Genomic DNA, 21,450 nt, shown 5'->3' with positions numbered 1-21,450 from the left:
TGTCTAAGGGAAATTCTAAATATATGCATTTTTTAACCTTCCAGCAATGGCATGTATGTGTGAGATACACTAGATATTAATTTCACATTTGTTTTGTAGGCCAGAGGGCACTATGCCCGCGTGTCCTTGGCTATTGTCTCCTCTTCATTCACCCTTCTTTCAGTTGTCTGCTGGATTTCGAGGGCATAATGGGAATCTACAGATTTACTATTTGTATTCCAGAAATACGCGCAACCATTGAAGTAAGTTTTTTTTATATTTAATTTCCTTTTTTATTATAGAAAATCTTTATTTTTTTTTTGCATCTAAAGCTTATGATTTTGTATAATTTGTGTGCGTAACTATTTTTAATGATAAAGTACAAGCACTGTATGTGTCACATATGTGCAACCATGTATGATATTTTTGTTCTTTCTTTTCAGTTATGGTGAATAAAAGTAAAATGCTCGACATGAATGACCCGAAGGATCTTGATATTATAAGAAATATGCTTTTATGCAGCAGTGATGACGATGAGGACATTATTTTAGATGAAAGCATTACAGATGAAGAACAGCGAATTTCAGAAAGAGGAGGCGATTCAGAATCGGAGATAAGTGCAGAGAGCAATTCAGAAGAGGAAAATAATGATGATAATGCTTCCGAAGTGTATATAGTTCATCAAAAGAAAAACAGAAAAGTTATCGATTCTCAGACAAGGTATAAAGAACCGTTTAAGAAAACTAAATGACTGCCTCGTAACATATGTGTTCATGTTCCTGGAGTCATCGGTGAAGCTAAATATCTAACAGATATTTTGGATGTATGGAAATGCCTCTTTACTGATAGTATGATAGAAATCATCGCTGAAGATATGAATAAAGTTTATTTCTTCTGTGAGATCTAATTATTCTCGTATAAGGGACAGCAGAGACACAGAGCAGAAATAAAAGCTCGTTTGGGCTTACTTTACTTAGCTGGTATTTATCATGGTAACAGAGTTAATCTTGAGGAACTGTGAAGAATGGATGATTTTAAAGTAGTAAATGAACTTGAAGAGATTTTTGTTTTTACTAAGAGCTTTACGACTTGATGACATAAACACAAGAGCAGAGAACGAAGAGAAGTTGACCACTTGGCTCCAAAAAGAAACATTTTTGAAAAGTTTGTCTCTAATTTCCAAAAGTGCTATTCACTTGGAGAAAATGTCACAATCAATGAAAAATTAGAAGGATTTCGAGAAAGATGTGGTTTCATTCAATACATTCCTAAAAAACCGAACAAACATGGCATAAAAATTTATGCCATGGTAGACGCTCGTGTTTTACACATACAGTATGAAAATTTATGCTGGAGTGCAGCCAGATTGTCCTTTTTACATAAGCAACAAACCAGAAGATGTTGTAAAATGGCTGACAGACTCTATTCATAACACTGGAAGAAATGTAATCACAGATAAACTGGTTTTCAAGTTTTAAGTTAGTATGAGATCTAGATGTAAAGAAAAAAAAAAAAAAAAAAAAATGTCATTTGTAGGTACTTTGAAAAAAAAAAAAAAAAATAAACCTCAACTTCTGGATCAGTTCAAGCTGATGAAAACTCGGGAACCCAATACAAGTCTTTTTGGATTTAGAAAAAATATAACACTTCTTTCCTATGTACCAAAACGTTATAGAAACATCATATTGATTTCAAATCTTCATGATGACGTAGCAATAGATGAAGATACCCAGGAACAAAAAAAGCCTGAGATTATCACATTTTACAATCGTACCAAAGGAGGTGTGGATACAGTGGACAAACTCTGTGCTTCCTACAATGTTGCCAGGAATACCAAACGTTGGCCTCTTGTAGTTTTCTTCTCTATGCTGAAAATAGAAGCAATCAACAGCTCCATAATTCATTCAACAAAAAATAGTGAAAAATTACTTAAATCTGCGAAAGCTAGCAAATGCTCTTGTGAAGGAAAACATTGAAAGAAGAAGCCCTACCTCTCTTCAAAGTGAGCTGAAATTAACATTATTGAAACGAAAAACAGAATTAGGTGTTGTTGAAGAAATGACTTCAGGGAAAAAAAGATGCAAACCCTGCCAAAATGACAAGCGCACTAGAATTATGAGGTTCAGATGTGAGATTTGTTTAAAATTCATTTGTCTAGAGCACTGTAAACATATTTGTTCAGACTGCAATGAAGTGATTATGAAAGTGATTTTTTATGTAATATTTAATGTGTTTTTATACTTACTGTTTAAAAATATAAAAGTTCAGTTGAAATATTGGCAGTTTAATTTTGTTTTACTTTCTAGTTTGGTAATTCTTTGGTCCTTTTTATATTGTTTTTGTGTTTTATACTTATTTTATTTTCCTTATTTTAAAGTTAATATTGTTTAACTCAATTGTACTTATTAACATTTAACTATTTACAAAATAATTTTAATGTTTTTGCTCTGGAAAATTTACTTTTTATAATAGCGTATCTAGGAAATATGCGCAACCTTTCTTGTTGGTGCAGAAAACGCGCCCGCTGGAAGGTTAATTATTTTTAGCCCAAATGCTCTCGAAATGTGTGTATAAATGAAAAAAATGCCCCATAAAATAAAATCTGAAAGCTTTCAGATTTTTTTTTTTTTTTTTTTTTTTTGCTGGTGGTGTAGATATTGGACATTCGGATTTTAGACATCATACTGTATCATGGAAATCAAGGTTATAAATGTTATGCAAAGACAATGACTATAACACTAAAATTGAGTGGGCTAATGATTTGAAATTTTTATATTTTTTAATGAAATGCTGGATTTTAGTAATCATTGATACTACATGCTGGAGCATACAATAATGAAACATACTGCAAAATACCTGTATCCCCTCAAGTACTTTAGATAAATTTCTTTTTTTTTCATTAAAAAAATTCACAATTTATAGTAAAAGTTTGCATGTAAAACAGTAAAATTTTCAGCAGTTGTAATTTTAATAGCCCAATCAGCAGTATTCTAATCTTCCACTCAAAAGTACTTTTAGCATTTGCGCATCAATAAAAGTATAAACACTTAAACATGCGCATCAATAAAGTATAAACACTTAAAATCTACTGCAGGCATAAATTCTAGACGACTTCATTTTCTACCTCAGGAAAATGATCATGCAGGAATAAAGCCAGCATATACCCTTCCTGACACAGAAAAAAAAAAAAAAAAAAAATTCCTCGCATTTCACAACCTAAAAGAAATTAGTTAAATGCATAGAAAAACATAAAGCATTTTAAATTTGTTTACATGTCAACTTTAACATATGTATGGCATTTACACAAAAATCAAACTTATAACCACTATATTTAAGGAGAAGTAAGTTTATTAATTTTACATAAATAAATATATAAGATTAAATAAATCATAAACAAGCTAATTTAAATCCTAAATAATTTATTTCAGCTTTTAAGAATACAAAACAGATGTTCACTTTTTTAAATCTCATGTTTCATATTTCATATACCATCATCAATAAATATTCATTTTATAGTTTTTTGGTTACCAACAGGTGGATGATAGATTGGTATGCGAATGTAGTTTTGATGGGAGAGAAATAAAAGTCAAAAATGTTGAGAAAAATTTGAATGGTACTAAGAAATACTTTCAAATTGCACTGCCAAGCAAAATACATCAAAACATAATCCAGCAAAAAATCTTTACATGTCAATATTAATTATTAGATACACTGCAAGAAAAACCATCAGGGTTTTATTGCAGTGTATATTATTCTTTCCATAAAATCATTTATGGGACATGCATAGAGAGTACACAAATGCAATAAACTATTTAAGAGCTTCTTGATGGCAGGGCAAATTATGTATTAAAATAATAACGAAAATTCCTTTTCCAGTTTTTCTCACTATTACATGCATTTTATTATTTTGAGTCTAGATTGGATGTTCTCTAAGGATTCAATCCAGCAATATCATGAGCATGAGAAATTACTACCACAAAATTCTTAAGAAATCGTTCTATACTTCTGTTAATTCCTAAAATCTGTAATGCAAAAGTACTAAGACAAATTAGAACAAAATGTTAAGTGTTGACGCATCACAGTAGGATTGCTTTCGAAGTCAAATATTACTTTTAACTACGTATATTTATTTTAAAAACTATACTTCACGATTTTTTAACAAAACTTCAATCAGACTACTGAAAACAGAGGTTTAGCTATACCTGAAAGGATAATACACATAGCTTATATAATAAAGATGTATGCTTTTTAAAGATGTCATCCAATACCAGGAGGTCATTATTTTTTAGAATCATCCACGTTTAAAAATTGCATGCATGAAAGCACATTAAACGAAAGAAGGTGATGTAATATTGGTCAATTTGTTTACATAAAGTCCTCATCTGTTGTACTTTAGATTTAAGCAAACCATTCCGTAATTTAATTCCAGTTAATTTACACTTAACCTGTAAATAAAAATCAATCCTAGTTAATTTTAATTTAATGTGTCATTCGCAATTGTTGAGAAAGATGCCATCTGGTAGTAATAGAATATATTCAAAATATTGAATTAATTTGAGTTCATTACGACAAAAAATAAATTTTTATATAATAGCATGCAGCATAACAATATATATATATATATATATGTGTGTGTGTGTGTGTCGATATTTGCATAAATAATTGCCTGTAAACGTGAATTGAGTTTGTTTTGGTTTTGACAACATGATTAAAAGTAATCCAACAGATGGCGCCTTACGATTAATGATAACAATCAAGGCAAGATTTTTAAGAGATAAATTAAATATCAAAACATTATTATTACGTTTAAATATGAGCGGCGATGGAGGTCCAAACGAGGTATGAGACTTTTTAGAAACTTTTGCTGTTTTATAAAAATGCGATGTTGGTCTCTGGAACGCGCGAGATTTTGATTTAATATTGTGGCAGAATAATACAGTTTCTCATATTTGTTTCCGGGCGAACATCAAATGTCAGTTACTAAGTGTTATCGGAATAACTTTATTTTTTTTTCGCGTACGCGATTAATCACCATTTTTAAAACCTGCTTGCTTTGGAAAAGTTTTCAGGGGGGGGGAAACTATTTATTAAAAAAAAATTCTGAAAATGAATCCACGTAAGTATTCGGAGACTTTCAACAAACGGTTTTATTTTAGAAAAAACACGCAAACAACGAGATTGAATATTTTTTGGATATTTTTTAGCTAGAATTACACTTTGGCATGGGTTCAATTCATTTATTACTATGAGAATGTTCTGTTTTGTACTCTTCCTCCATAGAAATTGCTCTTAGTAGAGCTTCAGAAGAAATGTCATGTTTCCCTATTCTTCCTCCAACTTGCTTAATGTATGTTCAATAAGATTTAAGTTTGGAGAATTTCGTTGCCCAGCTGGTATAGTGGTTAGTGACACTGGTTGCTGTAGCGATGGGCCCGGGTTCGAATCCCAGAAAAGGCATGGTTGTAACTATCCATCACTTCATAGGAGGCAACGGCGGTCAGCTATTGTGTGCTTCCAGAATGGAATGACCATCACATATTGCCATTGTAGTGGTGCAAGGCTACAGGCTATTAAAGCACCCGGCCATTAAAAAAGGTGTAGAGAACATGAAGTTTCAGAACATGAACTTCAGAACTATATAATAACCACAAGTGAACATTTATGTATGTAGTTGTTATGTTTCAGATTAAGACTTGAATGTATTTCGGGTACTCTTCTGTTATCGGTACGGGTTCCAGTGTGTGTGCATGTATACATACATATGTATGAATGTATGTTCACACATACATTTCTGAATCCAGTCCCAGTTTTTGTATATATATGCATACATACACATGAATGTTTCTGAACCCAGGCCCGCTAACAGAAGAGCAGAGCTTAAATTGTGCCGGTACCTCTTATTTTTTTGGGATATATTCTAATTCTAGTTGGAGTGCACCGGAGCCCTAAATAAGAAAGCTCTGGAACTTTTTTATGTAACGGAACAGTTATTTTAGTAGAGAATTTTATTTTTAGCAATAAAATTATATAAAAAAAAATCGCTTATTAAATTTAAATTTATCTCTTTACATTTTATTTAATTACTTTAATCTTTAATTATTTTAATACATTAATAATAAATTGTGAATTAATTAAACGATAATTACAAGTTAAACAATAATAAATATTAATTAATATTTTTCAATTAAAATAATTATTAATTAATTTGATACTCATTAACTATTTAATTTAAAAATTAGTAATGATTTTAATAGTCATTTTGTTTATTTATTTACTCTTGTTCCTCTTTCATAGGGCTCCGGCCCTTCTACTTTTAGAAATTAAGCCCTGCAGAAGAGTACCATATTTTGAAGTCGAAGTTTTCTTCCACATGCTTTCACTGCAAATATTTATACTTATCCATATTATTTTCTATAAAATGTATATTGGTTGATCTTTAGATTATGGTAACTTGGCGACCAACTCTGCTACAGCAACCCTCTATTTTTTTTTTCCGCCGCCATTTTGTCTTCACGAAGTAAAGACATGTTTCTTTTCTTTTTATTTACTGAACACTTTTTACAACAATCTACTAGCCAAATTACACTTATACTAGAAATTTTATCTAACAAAACTGTTTAATCATGACAAATATTCACTGCAAAATTGGGGAAAAGTGCACAATCGCAAACTCCTTGCTCATTTTTCCACAATAACACATACACATAAACCACTCCTTGCGCGTTTTTCCACAATAACACATACACATAAACCACGTACACGTAGACTTATTTTTACTTAAAAAAACATCCCAGAATTGCACAAAAATGGCATTGCGCACACTCTTCACTATATCCACGTACACTGCTTTTTTCTCATAAATTAGAAAAATTTCACGAAAATGCATGACAACTTTCTGAATCTTTAAACCCAGTAAAAAGAACATATATGAAATTACCTTATCGCAAAAAAGTATATACCCTTTCCAAATATGAACATTTCTACGTATAAAATAAATAAAATATCTAAAAACTTTTACCTCTAAATTATGTATTATATTCTAAACGTCACCAACGAATTCATACCGCAAACATTACAAATGCTTAGTGTCAAATATTTAAATTATTTCCATGCACATTTACTTCAGCTAAAACGTATACCAAATTCTTACAAACATAAAATTCACAAAATAACTATCATTTAATTAAAATATCACTAAACCATGTACTCGTCGACTTATTTTTACTTAAAAAAAATCCCAGAATTGCACAAAAATGGCATTGCGCACACTCTTCACTATATCCATGTACACTGCTTTTTTCTCATAAATTAGAAAAATTTCACGAAAATGCATGACAATTTTCTGAATCTTTAAACCCGGTAAAAAGAACATATATGAAATTACCTTATCGCGAAAAAGTATATACCCTTTCCAAATATGAACATTTCCACGTATAAAATAAATAAAATATCCAAAAACTTTTACCTCTAAATTATCTATTATATTATAAACGTCACCAACGAATTCATACCGCAAACATTACAAATACTTAGTGTCAAATACTTAAAATATTTTCATGCACGTTTACTTCAACTAAAACGTATACCAAATTCCTACAAACATAAAATTCACAAAATAACTATCATTTAATTAGAATATCACTAAACCATGTACACGTCGACTTATTTTTACTTAAAAAAACATCCCACAATTGCACAAAAATGGCATTGCACACACTCTTCACTATATCCATGTACACTGCTTTTTTCTCATAAATTAGAAAAATTTCACGAAAATGCATGAAAATACTCAACGTATACTACTCAAACATATTCCAAAATACTACAAACATATAACTCACAAAATCAGGATCATTAAATTAAAATATAATTAAATTAAAAAACACTACTTAAATAAGCACTTACATTAAATTAATAAAAATTAGATTACAATCCTAATTACTTTAAACTAAATCATTGCTAATAACAATTTTCAAATAATACCATTTTAATTTATTTACTCCTTACATTTAGAACAATGCATAAAAATAATATCCTCAAATGATTATAAATACTAACTTACCTAATCTTCTTCAGAATCTTCATTACGTCGCTGCAGTACTACTGCTAATTTCTAAATCCTAAATCCAGTAGTCAACTGGAAGTCTATTCACCAAGTAATAAGAAATTAATAAAATTTCACCTATACTCAAACTACTTTCAGTAAACCACGTACCCTTCCTTACACTCCGTTTCACAAAATGTCCATTTTCACCAGATTTCTTGCACAGCCATTCAAACTTATCTGTAATATCCTTCCTTTCACACAATCTCAACTTATTATTATTATCAGATAAACGCATTAAAAATTTAGAATTCACTTTACATGGCGCCATGCAATCCGAAAATGAATCAACACTATTTCACACAACACACAATGAAGCTTTTCCAAATTAACCCCCTTTTCCAATTAAAGAACTGTAATTTGTCCATTAATGTCACGTTTCACACAACACAGAATATAGCTAAATACGAAATTTCCAGATTTCCCCCCTTTTCTGATTAAACAACTTTAATTCGTCCATTAATGTCACATGACATATCTCATGATCTCTCATTTCCCTCACACAAAATAATGCGTAATCGGAACTGAGCGATTCTCACATTATTACCAAAGTCCTAGGTAGTAACCTTTATCGCCTCCAAAATGTCGCCAAACTACCAGTTACCATATTCCAAAGATCAGCTTGTATATTTCCTGTCCCAGAAGATTTCATCTTTCTCTACATAGCCATTTGCAGATCTAAATGTATTAAATTTTAACTCCTTTGCAAATAGAATCTTTTTTTTTTTTTTTTTTTTTTTTTTTTAATAAATCTTGGCTTCCATAAATTTTGTAAATGTCTGGTGTATTTTCCTTTTTTTCTTGTTGATAAAGAATTTGCTTCTTGCTAAACACCTGCTGTATCCAAATGCTGCAATATTTCTTCTTGCACTTTCAGGATTAATTTTTATTGGAAACCGTTTTTCTAAATCTGCTGTAAGTTTTGCAGCATTAGTTTTTGAGTTTATTTGATTTTTCGGTACTCTTCCGTTATCAGGACTGGATTCAGAAATGTATGTATGGACATATGTGTTTGTGTTGCATGCATATATGCTCGTACATACGAATGTGTACCATATAGTATATGCACATACATATGTACATTTCTGAATCCAGACCTGATAACAGAAGAGTACCGATTTTTCATAGATAAATTTCCTACAGCTTTGTATTAGCTTGGAATATGATGCTGGCTTCAGTGCACTTTCAACAGTATGCTTTACATAACAAGGATTTTTTGGATGTTTTGAATACTTTTACCATGTTTAAAATTATGACTAGTTTAACTTCTAAAGAACTTCTCATGAATATGTAGCATCTTGCTATGTTCAGATATGAAATTATCCATATATTTTGCTCAGATGTAGAACTATTAATACATTTTACTAAACAAGTAATAATTTTCAAATGCAAACTATAATTATGATGCATTTTGATTTTAAACAAAAAATTATGACAAGAAACTTAATCTGCCTCATCTCATATCAATGGAAGTTTTGAGTGTCTGAATTATTGTGAGTTTGTTAATAATAAATTGTTAATTTATTAATTGTTTGTTTGTAATTAAGTAAATTATTTTATTGCAATGAATATTTTGATGATATTTATTTTATTACAAGCAAGGCTTAAAATAGAGGAAAAAGTACTATAGTAGAAAAAGATCGAAGTCTGTGTTTCAATATTTAGTACAGTATCTGTGCATATAAACTTAAAAAACAGAAGTGTTAGAAAACAAACATGAACCACTGTATTTCTTGTACATGCATTCAGAATGAAATGTGAAAGCTGCCTATTGGAGAAGTTATATATTTTTATAATTTTCACTAATGATTTAGGTGTTTCATAATTTTATTGTTTTAAAATTTCATTCAAATTAAAAAATCAAAATTATTCTTATCATTCAATATAACGTGATCTTTTATCAAGTGTTTTTTTTTTGTTTGTTTGTTTTGTTTTGTTTTCTTTATTTTAATAAGGTTTCATAAACATTTAATACACCATGACAAATTGTACTGTCATTGTTTTGTTATGTTATCTGAAAATCCTCCTTTATTAAAGTCCAATTATATATTTTCCATTCTGAATTGTATGAAGAGTTTTACAATGCTTCCAGATGTCAAGGTATTGTGTTCTGATAGTCATTAGTAATGTTTGAGTGATTTTTTGGAAATTTTCTCTTTGCTCTCTTAAATGTCTACGAAAGCGTATAATACCCTTCTATTGTAAATAACTTATTTTCCTCTTTTTTTCAGTTTCACATGTTAATTTGTCTGTGTGTTTCCATTACAGCAGAGTCACCAATTATGCATATAAGTAATGCCGAATTACTATAAATGAGAAAATGGCTATGTGTGTTCTAGAAGCTGACAATGAAAGGAACATTAACCCTTTAACTCTCAAGTTATTTTCATGATTTGAGTACACAAATTGTCAAATTTTTTTATTGGAAAAACCAAATGTAGCCGAAATAAACATCTCCCGATATATATTCGGGTATGACAATACGATGCACTCAAAAAAAAAATTACCCCGAGAAATACTCGGGCGTGACATTTTCGAACACCAGTGAATCTCGGGCATGACAGTTAAAAGGTTAAATTGTCAACATAGGTATCTAGAATAATCAAAATTGTTGAATTTACTATCATGTATGCACAGTTTCAAACTGAGCACATTAAAAATGAGGTACATAAACACAAAAATGAGGTAATGCATCCTTACCAAAAAAAAAAAAAAAAAAAAAAAACACAAAGATGTATAGATGAGGCAATGCACCATATTACTGAAAAGTAGTATTTATGTGACAACCCATGATGTTGCTAAAAAATATTTTTGCAGCAATACATGATATTGGCAAAAAGTATTTATATTACAACCCAGGTATGCACATAGCATCTCCAAGGCAGCTTTCACTTCTCTAGACATTTCTGCAAGCATATAGTATAATGCGACTCGCTTTAAAACAGCATGCACTTCATTTTATGTCTCATTTTAGAATTTTGGTGCTAGGTTTGTGCTTGATGCTGAGCAGTTTTCTGATTTATACTTGTATTGTAATTGCGAAAAATTTCAGGCATCATGTTTCAACAAAAATATCCATTTTGACTGCTCTCGAATACATTTGAACAATGCTTTTGTGTGACATCTGTATGTAAGAACAGAATAAAAGAAACGGTACTATTCCTTTTTGAGGACCGTAAAAAATTGCAGCGAAAATATATGCGCAAAAGCGCCAAATCTAGCAAACGTGCCCATTTAACAGCGTGCCAAATCTAGCGTACCCGCTGATTTCAGATTGCGTAAGTTTATATAGTTCTATATTTCTTAAGACGCCATTGAAATACTAGTTTAATTTTTAAATCCTTTTTTTTTTATTTTAAATCCTTTTTTAATATCCTATGGATTTAACAATTTGGGAATTGCCCATGACGAAAAGTCGGCAATAGAATTTTGGGCAAAGTGCAGAATCACCCACTGTTTGACGTGTTTTTAAGAATTGCACATACTCGGTATCCATGTACACATCAACCTATTTTCACTTAAAAAAAACATCCCAGAATTGCACAAAAATGGCATTGTGCATTCCCTTGACTTTATCCATGTACACATCGACCTATTTTCACTTGAAATGTCAAAGAAAATTGACAAAAATCCAATTGTTTTTAGCCTTGTAAAAAGCGGCAAACAAATAAGTGGGTGATTCTGCACTTTAACGAGAATATTTTCAAAGAAAAGGCATCATTCATCATAGAGAATTACGTTTGAACAACCAACGAGATGAAATTATGCTTTAGCGATAAGTCGGTAGCGAAGTAGCGATGCAGACATTCATTCAGTTATGTTTAGCAATTTTTATATAAATTATAAATAAATTATAATAATGATCTGAAATAGTTATTTACTCTTTTGCTTCCATTCAGTCATGTTTAGCCTTTTTTATATAAATTATAATAATAAAAAAGTATTATATAAAATTAACCTTTCATTCTAAATTAAAACATCAATCTTAGATAGTTATTTACTATTATACTTCCTTTCTTGCCACAATTATTTTTGGCAGCTTTGGCATCAACAATAGTTTGGCGATTTTTTACGGCCCTCGAAACTGAATAGTACCAAAGAAACTTTTTCTCAAAACGGATTGTAAAATGGATTCAGAAGAGACTTTTTTCATGGTCTCTATGTCTGCATGTATCTCTTGTAACTCAAAAACAAGTAGCCTTAGAACGCTGAAATTTTGTGTACGAGACTGCTATAACATGTAATTGTCTACCTCCCTTATTGGTTGCAATTGGCTGCACCAAAAGTTCGACTACTGTTTACTCCTAATGCTGCGCGAATTAAGTAAACGGAAACTGCTCATTTCCATAACCTCAAAGGGTTAAGTGTTACTAAGCGTAATTAAGATGCCATTTGTTTACATTTGAAACTTAACTAGAATAGTAAATAAAGTCAGTTTCTGCTCAAACTTCAGCGTCTTTTTGTCGAGTGCGACCAAAAGTAAACTTTCAGTTTTGTGCACCGAAAAATCTGTCTTCATGCTTCGAGCCAGGTTACTTGTTTTTGCGTAGAAACTCCAATTTTAATTGTTAAATTTGTTGTTTTTTTTTAACTGTATTTGGCTTTTTATTTTTAAATGTATTTTACAGTTTTTGATGAAGGTGTTTTGAGTTTTTATGTATTACTTCCGTATACAAAGTAAAGGAAGTATTGGAATCACAAAATATACCGGCTTTCATATTTCAACAAAAATATCCATTTTGGCAGCTATTGCATGCAATTTAACAATGTTTTTGAGTGACATCTTTATGTAATTACAGAATGAAGGACTGTTTTCCCCAAAATGGGTTATAAAATTGATGTAAAATGGGTTCATAAGGTATTTTTTGGTTACGTTACGTATGTATGTCGTTACGTATGTATCTTGCATAACTCAAAAACGAGTAACCTCAGAATATTGGAATTTTATATATAGGTCTACTATAACATGTAGTCGTGTACCTTCCTTTTTGGTTGCAATAAACTGTACCAAAAATATATATATATATATATATATTGTTACAAATTTTGTATTTAGATATCTAATTTTAGTAGAATTATAATAAAAATTGTTCTATTTCTCTGTGCAATGCAGCGCAAGACAAATTGTAAGAGAAAGCTGTGCTGAAAAAGTAAGAATACAAAAGCACGTGCATTTACCATTTAGTAAATGGATATCTTTGTATTGAAACTGAGTAAATGTAATTGGTCACTATGTTAGCTGTAACCGTAATTCTATCCTCTTATAGCTTTCCAGTTTGAAAAAATGAAAGTACTAGAAATATCCTATGACTGGTTGAAAGCTATAAAAGGCTGGAGAGAGAGCATCTGAGTTCAGTTGCTTAGTTACTGGTTCCGCGAGAACTGAGATTTGTTTTTTCTTTAGGTATGCTTTGTATTGCGTTGTATTTAATGTTTTTACTAGTTTGAAATATAACTACTGATTATATTGTGTGATATTGTGAACGCTTGTACGAAAATATCTGAGGAAAATTCCAAAGTTCTGTTATATTTCTTTTGATCGGAATAAATATTATAAATATATTATCGGATGTGCATTCAATCCATTATGTAGTTAATCTGCATGCAATAGTTGTAGAAATATCAACAATTTAAAAGTTGTTTAAGTGCGGCTAAGCCTAATTTTTGTTTACCATAGCAATTATATTTGTTTGCATTTGAAACTTGGCAGAACAGTGAATTAAGTCAGTTTTTTTTTTTTTTTTTTTTTTTTTTTTTGCCAAGTGGAACCAAAAGTAAACTTTCAGTTTTCTGCATCGAAAAAATCTGCCTTGTCTGTGGGCCGAATTGCTTGTTTTTTTGCTTAGAAACTAATTTTAAGTGTAAAAATTGTTTTTTATTGCTTTAACTTTCGTGGTTTACTTTTTCTATATTTTTCAATTTTTAACCCTCTAACCAACAAGGTCGTATATATATATATATATATTCGTATATATGTATGTATATATATATTTTAACAAACATGTATACACGTAAAAAGCAAATTTAAAGTTAAAATAATTAAAAAATGTGCAAACATATAAAAGATTTAATTTTCGAACTAATCTACAATATCATTTAAATTCAGATAGCATAAGTAAATCAAATGAAAAACCAAACAATGAAAATAAATTCACCAATTTGGCAAATTAAAATTAATCTAAAAAATTATTATTATTATTATTTTTTAATGCATAAGTGAATGACTGTTGAGCAGGCAGGAGTCAGACTTATCAAGGGAAAGTTGCCTCCAAACCTAACTCTACAATCATTCAATTTGTGTTTCATCATTCATGCAGGCAAGGGTAAAAGTCAAAACTAAAAGTAAATACATAGTGAAGATTGTCCCCCCCCCCCAAAAAAAAAAAAAAAAAATACCAATAAAGTGGTACCTTGAGAAATTAGCAATTAAAATAAAGGTCTAAAAGGAAAATACCAATAATGAAGTATTTTGAGAATTAAGCCATGTAAAGTCTAGTATTAAATTAAATTTTTTAAAAAAATTAAATTTTTCAGAAAAATTAATTTAGAAACCAATGCATTTTAGAAACCCTTGTCTACAGAAACCTCCCCAACACGAATATGCATATCAATCAAAAAGGAACTAGACATAATTTATACAGCCTAGAATATTTTTTGTGATATCGGTAAGAACGCATATATTGTTATGGTTTTTGTATTGATTTATTTAGTTTGCTATTTTTAATAGAATTGTTATTAAATTGTTTCATTTCCCCGTTTAACGCTGCATGCGACTTATTTGAAGAGAGCGCTACGGCAGAAAAATTAAAATTCAGGAGCATGCACTTTTAATAAATAGATATCTCGTAATTTTACGGTTTTCCTTTTTGAGAAAATACCAGAATGTGCTCGTGCATTTAAAAAGCTTATAAATGGAGGAAAACCTCTCAATTCATAGTTGTTTAGAAAACTTCTGTTGTTTGCTGTAGCAAATTCGTGGTTTTTGTAAATTTTTTTAGAAACATTCCCAAGCTGTCAGTACCGTATTTACGTAAATCTAATGCGTATCGTTTTTGGCCAAATGTAGCATTCAAAATTGGGGTGCGCATTAGATTTGAGTGCAAAGTTTGCCGATGGCGTCAACCAAACTTAGATCGTAACAATGAATTACCGTATTTCTCGACTACATTTACCGTTACATTTATTGTTGACACATTATTGCATAGAGGATACAAACTGCAGAGTACGTAGTCATGAAATGGAAGGCAAACAGAGAAGAATGTCATATGATGCTACTTTCAAACGTAAAGTAATTCTTTATGCTGAAAAAAATGGCAATAGAAAGGCAGGGAGAGAGTTCAACGTAGTTGAGAGCAACGTTCGCTTGTGGCGGCAACAGATATTGGCACGGTTTGCAACTAAAGCTAGTAGAAAGAAATTCACTGGCCCTCGCAAAGGAAGACACCCTAAAATTGAAGAAAAATTTTTGGAATTTGTATGTGAAAGGATGAAGAATGGACAACCTGTGACTAGTGACACCATAAGAAATAAAGTAAAAGAGGAGACTGAAGTTCTTGAAATTACGAAACAAGAGTTTAAGGCTAGCCGTGGATCGGTTTATGAAGTGGATGGGCTTATCTCTAAGATGTCGTACAACAATATGGCAAAAGTGTCCTGCAGATTTTGAGGAAAAACTACTAACATTTCAGCGGTATGTCTTCTCACTTCGGAAGGAAAAGGATTTTTCAATGGGGCAAATTGGCAATGCTGACGAGATGCCAATTTCGTTTGATATGCCTTTTAACTACGCCATTACGGAGAAGGGGACTAGGGAAGTTATCATCAAAACTTCGGGATGTGAAAAACAACGCATAACAGTGATGCTGGCAATTACAGCGAACGGGTGCAAACTTCCCCCTTTCTAAATCTTCAACGGAAAACATGCCCTAAAACCCCTAAGAATGAAAAGCTGTGTCCAGATGATGTCCTGATTCGAAACCAAGAGAAGGGGTGGATGACGGAATCATTAATGCTTGATTGGGTCCGAAATGCATGGGAACGCCATCCCGGTGGGCTCTCCAATCCACCATCAATGCTTTGTCTGGATGCATTTTGTGGTCATCTCACCGATGACGTAAAAAAGAAGATGTACAGCCTAGGCAGTGATCTTGTTATCATTCCTGGAGGGATGACGTCTGTGTTACAATCCCTGGACGTTAGTATAAATAAACCTTTTAAGGGGTATGTTCAGGCGGAGTACGAAAAATGGTTTTGTGAGCTAAACCATGAATTGACCCCGACAGGAAAAATTAAGCGTGCTGCACCGCACATTGTTGCACACTGGGTTTCTGCTGCCTGGAAAAGCATCGAAGCACCAATCATTTTGAAATCTTTCAAGAAATGCTGCATTTCAAATTTATTGAATGGCAGTGAAGATGACGTGCTTTGGAACGCTGAGGATGACGATGATGATGATGAGGAAAGAAGAAATGAATCTGCTTCTGACGAAGAGAGCTGCGAGGATTCCAGTGATGAAAACATTAGTGAATAAAGACGTTTACTATTAATCACTGATTGTAGAAACTGTTAGCTAGATAGAAATGCTATGATTTATTTCATGTTCATATTTTATGATAGGTGCCGTATATACGGTAGTGGTAATTAACAATGATTGTTTCACATAACAATAGCCCATTAATAGGTTAATTCTATGTTCTACTATTTTATGTATAATTCCATTGTTGTATAAAATATGGTATCTAAATTTAAATAGAATTATCATACCATTGATTGATAGTTTATATACAAATCCATTGTTGTATAAAATAAGATTCAATAAATTCCTCATACCATTGATGCGCATTACATTTGCCGACAAACAATTTTTTTATTATTTAAAGTTTTAAAATGGAGATGCGCATTAGATTTGCATAAATACGGTATTTTTATAAGCCAACAGACATTATTAATACATGAAAAGAAAGAATACTTTAGATATAATTGATACATTAAAAAAAAGTTGGTACTCTTCTGGGATCGGGACCGTATTCAGAAATGTGTATGTGTATGGATGTATATGTCCATGTATGCGTGTATATAAGTATGTACGAGGGTTGGAACTTTAATAGTGGCAACTATTTATTTACAAGGAATACAAAAGTGATTCATGTCACCATGTTTTACAGTCCTTCAATATAGTCGCCAGCATTGTGTACAACCCGTTTCCAACGATGTGGAAGTCCAGGGTTCGTACGGTCCTTAAGAGTCCTTAAAAGTCCTTAAGTTTTTTGGAATCGATTTTTGGTCCTTAAAAGTCCTTAATTTCGGCCAAAATCGGCAGAAGGTCCTTAATTTTAATCATCGGAAATAGCTGCCTGTTTTTTATGACTGCCATTTTGAGTGTGAATTAGCATTTTGGAGGAATATTTTTGGTGATTCAACTGACAGATATGGTTATCTTTTGAATGGGTGAATGGGTTATAATTCGTTCCTATTTCTAACATAAATCGTGGGATTTTCGACTTTTATAGTAAAAGAAGTGCAGCATAAGTATTTTGAAATGATTTCATTTTTTCTAATGAAGAGCTCTTAAACAACTTTTGGCTTTTTGGGATGTGAATTCTTTTATTAAATAGCTCTGAATTCGGCGACTTATCAGCATTTTGGCGATTTTAAGATCAGTTTCTGTAAAAAATTTTTAATTTCGAGATCTGGGAATTTTTCGACATTTTTTTAAAACATTGTAACATGGATAATTTTCATTAAAATAGTGGTAAAATATTGAAATTATGTTTAAAAAATAACATTAAAATAAATTGTTTTTAATTTTTGCTGTCATGTTATAAAGTTCCATTTTGGCCACTTATTATACAATATTTTGAATCTGCAAAACAAGCAAGGTATAGGAAACAATTAACGAAACAGTTTTAGCAAAAGCAAAATAGCTATGTAAATAATTTAAAATGTCTTTTTAAATTTTTTCATGGTAAGAGTTTTTCCAATGAAATTGTCTCAGAGTATTCAGAATTATCAGAATATTCAGTTTTCTCTATAAAATTAATTTTACACCTTTTCCCTCTGATATTTTTTCTCAAAATATTTCTGACTTTTTATTGTTACAGAATTTTTCTTTAGGATTTTAGACATTGCAGCTTAGAAAGTTTAGAAGGATTTGAAGGCAAAATTTATAGACCCAAAGATTCTAGAAAATTGCAGAAAAATGTCTCCATGCTATTAACACGTAACGAATGTATTTTGCAGAAAGTTTACGATGTATTTCTTACTTTTTGGAGAAGGTCTGGAAGAACAAAGAAAACATAATATTTGAATGTTTTACTTCTGATATTAGAATCTTTTTCTTAACACGTTTATCTTGCCTTTATTTTCTCTAATTTTCACTAGACACAGACATGGAAAATATCAAAAATGCTTTTATTCTTATCAGAAGGACAGGCATTATAGAAAGAAATTTTTTCTTAGTAAAGAAATTGAAAACTGACAATTTAAATGATTCATATTATATGTCTGAATGCATCATACACAGGGCTGGCGCTAGGCATTTTCCCACCTGATGCAATCTCTGCGGATCCTAAATTCTGCTTCCAATGCCTGCTCTAAATTCTAAAAGTTTTGCCATTTCTAGATTTTGTTGCTTGGAGTGTCACTAAATTCTGAAAATTCTGCCACACCGTCTCTGTAACCAGCCCTTACCATATATATTTCATATTGCTTCTGAATGTTCATATTACTAAAGATATAAAATTAGCAGCTTTTCTATGCTTTCTAAATTTAGCGTTTTTAGTATAACAGAAATCTTTAATTTAAATTCTAAAATGAAAAGGAAACATGCTGAAGAAAGATATGTACTGCTATTAGTATGTACAGTTATTATTATGTAAATTACCTAGTTGTTTATAATTTCAGCTTTACTATAATTTCCCATTTCTGTTTTCTCACCAGAATGCAATTCGCTTAGATAGTTTTTAAACTGAGGTGTATGGAGTGTAAGACAGAGTGTGTTTCTGTTCTCCACATACTTGCTGCATTAGTTTCTGTCCAAAATGAGACATAAAAAAATCAACATAAAGCTAACTATTAATTTAGAAGTAAAACAACAATCTTAATAAGTCTAACTGTTAGTAAAATGTAAATAAAATGTCACTTATCTTCTTTCTAATATATCCAACTATTATAAGTGTAAAATATTTAATGCTACTTGATAAATTTCATAAAGTTTTATTTTATTCTATAACTTATTAATAATTATGTTAATTAAGTTATGTTTAATAGTAATGTATCCTACTTTTATGTTTAGGACAGTATTACAAAAGTGAAGTTCAATCACAGATAGTATTTTTAATTGAATTTGTTCAGTTCTCATTTGCTCATAGGTCCTTAAAAGTACTTAATTTCCGTGTACAGAAAAGCATAGGAACCCTGAAGTCGCAGAATACCTGTAGCAGCGCCTGTTTTGTTGATAGTTTGAATGGACCGGTCTACTGCTGCAAGAATCTCAGGAACAGTTTGGAAGCGAGTGCCACGAAGTGGTTTCTTCATCTTAGGAATTAAGTCATAGTCACAAGGGCTTAGATCTGGGGAGTATGGTGGATGGTAAAGCACTTCCCAGCCCCATCGCTTGAACAAATCAGTCACAGCTTGCGCTGCATGCGGCCGAGCATTGTCATGCAAAATGAGAGGAGCGTTCTGCAGAAAGTGTCGCCGTTTTTTCCTCAAAGCTGGTCGGAGATTGTGCTCCAAAAATGAGCAGTAATACTGCGCAGTGACGGTCTGCTGTGGGTGAATGGTATGTGTTTGGATGACACCATCACAGTTGTACACGAGAATCACCATAACTTTCACATTGCTGGGATTCTGATGAAATTTCGAACGTCGTGGTGACCCGTGATGACGCCATTCGTTTGATTGGCGTTTCAGTTCTGGCTGGTATGATCGCGCCCAAGTCTCATCCAGCGTAATGATACGGCGTAAAAAAGCATCTCCTTTGCGCTCATAGCGCTCCAGGTGGGTTCGGGCAGCATCGTATCGTAGCCATTTCTGCATTTCCGTCAATTGATGTGGAACCCATCGTGAAGCAATTTTTCTCATGGACAGGCGTTCCTTCAGAATTTGCAGCACAGTCGTATGCGCTAATCCTGTTTGTCCGGCCAGCTGACGAATCGTTTGGCGGCGATCACTGTCCATTAGTGTGGCAACAGCTTGCACGTCTGCATCGCTGACACTCGGACGACCTGGCCGCAGCATGTCTGCCACGTTTTGGCATCCTTCATTGAATGCTTTCACCCATCTTGCTACAGTTCTGTAAGGCAATGCAGATTCCCCGCAAGCCTCTTGAAGCCCTTGATGACACTGTCTTGCTGTACGACCTCCGGCACATATAATTTTTATCCAACATCGTTGTTCTTGTTTTGAAAACATCCTGACAACACTTACTTTAGACCGTGAGCTAATACAAGGATCCATTCTTCACATTACTCCACATGCGCGTGACGTAGGCAGGACGAGTCTTTTTGCTGAGAGGTAAGTTAGGTATGCAGTTCACGTGTGGTATACGCGATATTCTTTGGTTTTGTTGCGTAGCGTTTTTTCAGCTGTGTTGCCACTATTAAAGTTCCAACCCTCGTACATACGTATGTATGTATGTTCACATGTATACATATATACACACACACACATATATATGCACATACATACATACATACATTTCTGAATCTGGTCCCGATAACAGAAGAGTATCAAAAGTTTACACACAAAAAAAGATTTCATAACCACATTTTTCACCAAATCTTTTTTTCTTCTCCTGTTCTCCAATTACTCAGCGATTCGTTTTTGCCGAAAACAATGTAAAAAATTGCAGATATTCAGCTTCTTGCAAATACTGACAACCCTAGCTATCTACGAAACATATCTCCTCATTGTTGCCTCTAGAGATTTTGTGACGAAATTCTGTATTCTTGCAGATATTTTACAGTAGTCTTATTGGGAGGGGATTCAAAAATGTATGTATGTGTTCATGTATGCTTGTATATATGTATGTGTATAATACCCACACGCATACATGCACATTATACATACATTTCTGAATCTGGTATCAATAACTGAAACGTATCCATGTTTGCCCAGTTTTTTACATTGTTGACGATTGTTTTGGATATTAGAACAATTTAAATCTGGTAAATATTTATTTGTTTACTTTATTAAACATTTCTTTCAATGTAAGTTACTCGTATTTAAGTTGCTTCCACAAGAAATTCAAAAAGATCGTTTTCTTTTTTTTTTTTTTTTCGTCATGTACAGTTGACTTTCCAATACCATAATAATAATTAATTTTGAGACGGATATGCCTTTATCCATTTTTTGCAGCAATTCCA

At 31.8% G+C, this 21,450-nt stretch overlaps 2 protein-coding genes across 12 annotated transcripts in view; one reads left to right on the top strand and one right to left on the bottom strand.

The window, feature by feature from the left end:
* The window catches only part of LOC118200204 (uncharacterized), a 196,060-nt gene extending 191,580 nt beyond the window's left edge, over nucleotides 1-4,480 (bottom strand). For 3 of the 5 annotated variants that reach the window (XM_085817220.1, XM_085817223.1, XM_085817222.1), the window contains exon 1: nucleotides 4,182-4,478. The gene's annotated coding sequence lies outside the window, so the exon portion shown is untranslated. Of the gene's footprint in view, nucleotides 1-4,181 lie in introns of all 5 variants that reach the window. The other 2 variants (XM_085817224.1, XM_085817221.1) reach the window with 2 other exon arrangements.
* A 178-nt stretch (nucleotides 4,481-4,658) lies between these two features.
* Nucleotides 4,659-21,450, top strand: part of Argl (Argininosuccinate lyase) — a 147,069-nt gene continuing 130,277 nt past the window's right edge. For 3 of the 7 annotated variants that reach the window (XM_085817229.1, XM_085817228.1, XM_085817226.1), the window contains exon 1: nucleotides 4,659-4,818. In XM_085817229.1, the coding sequence (XP_085673355.1) occupies nucleotides 4,684-4,818 (135 nt within the window). In that variant the 5' untranslated portion in view covers nucleotides 4,659-4,683. Of the gene's footprint in view, nucleotides 4,819-13,350; nucleotides 13,488-21,450 lie in introns of those variants that run through there. The other 4 variants (XM_085817227.1, XM_085817225.1, XM_085817235.1 and 1 more) reach the window with 2 other exon arrangements.

Source organism: Stegodyphus dumicola, chromosome 5, assembly GCF_044657685.1.
Source record: "Stegodyphus dumicola isolate Sdum_Otavi_A_Nest chromosome 5, ASM4465768v1".
NCBI classification, from domain to species: Eukaryota; Metazoa; Arthropoda; class Arachnida; order Araneae; family Eresidae; genus Stegodyphus; species Stegodyphus dumicola.
The sequence above is the reverse complement of the archived record's forward strand: the minus strand, read 5'-3'. Positions and strand labels throughout refer to the sequence as shown.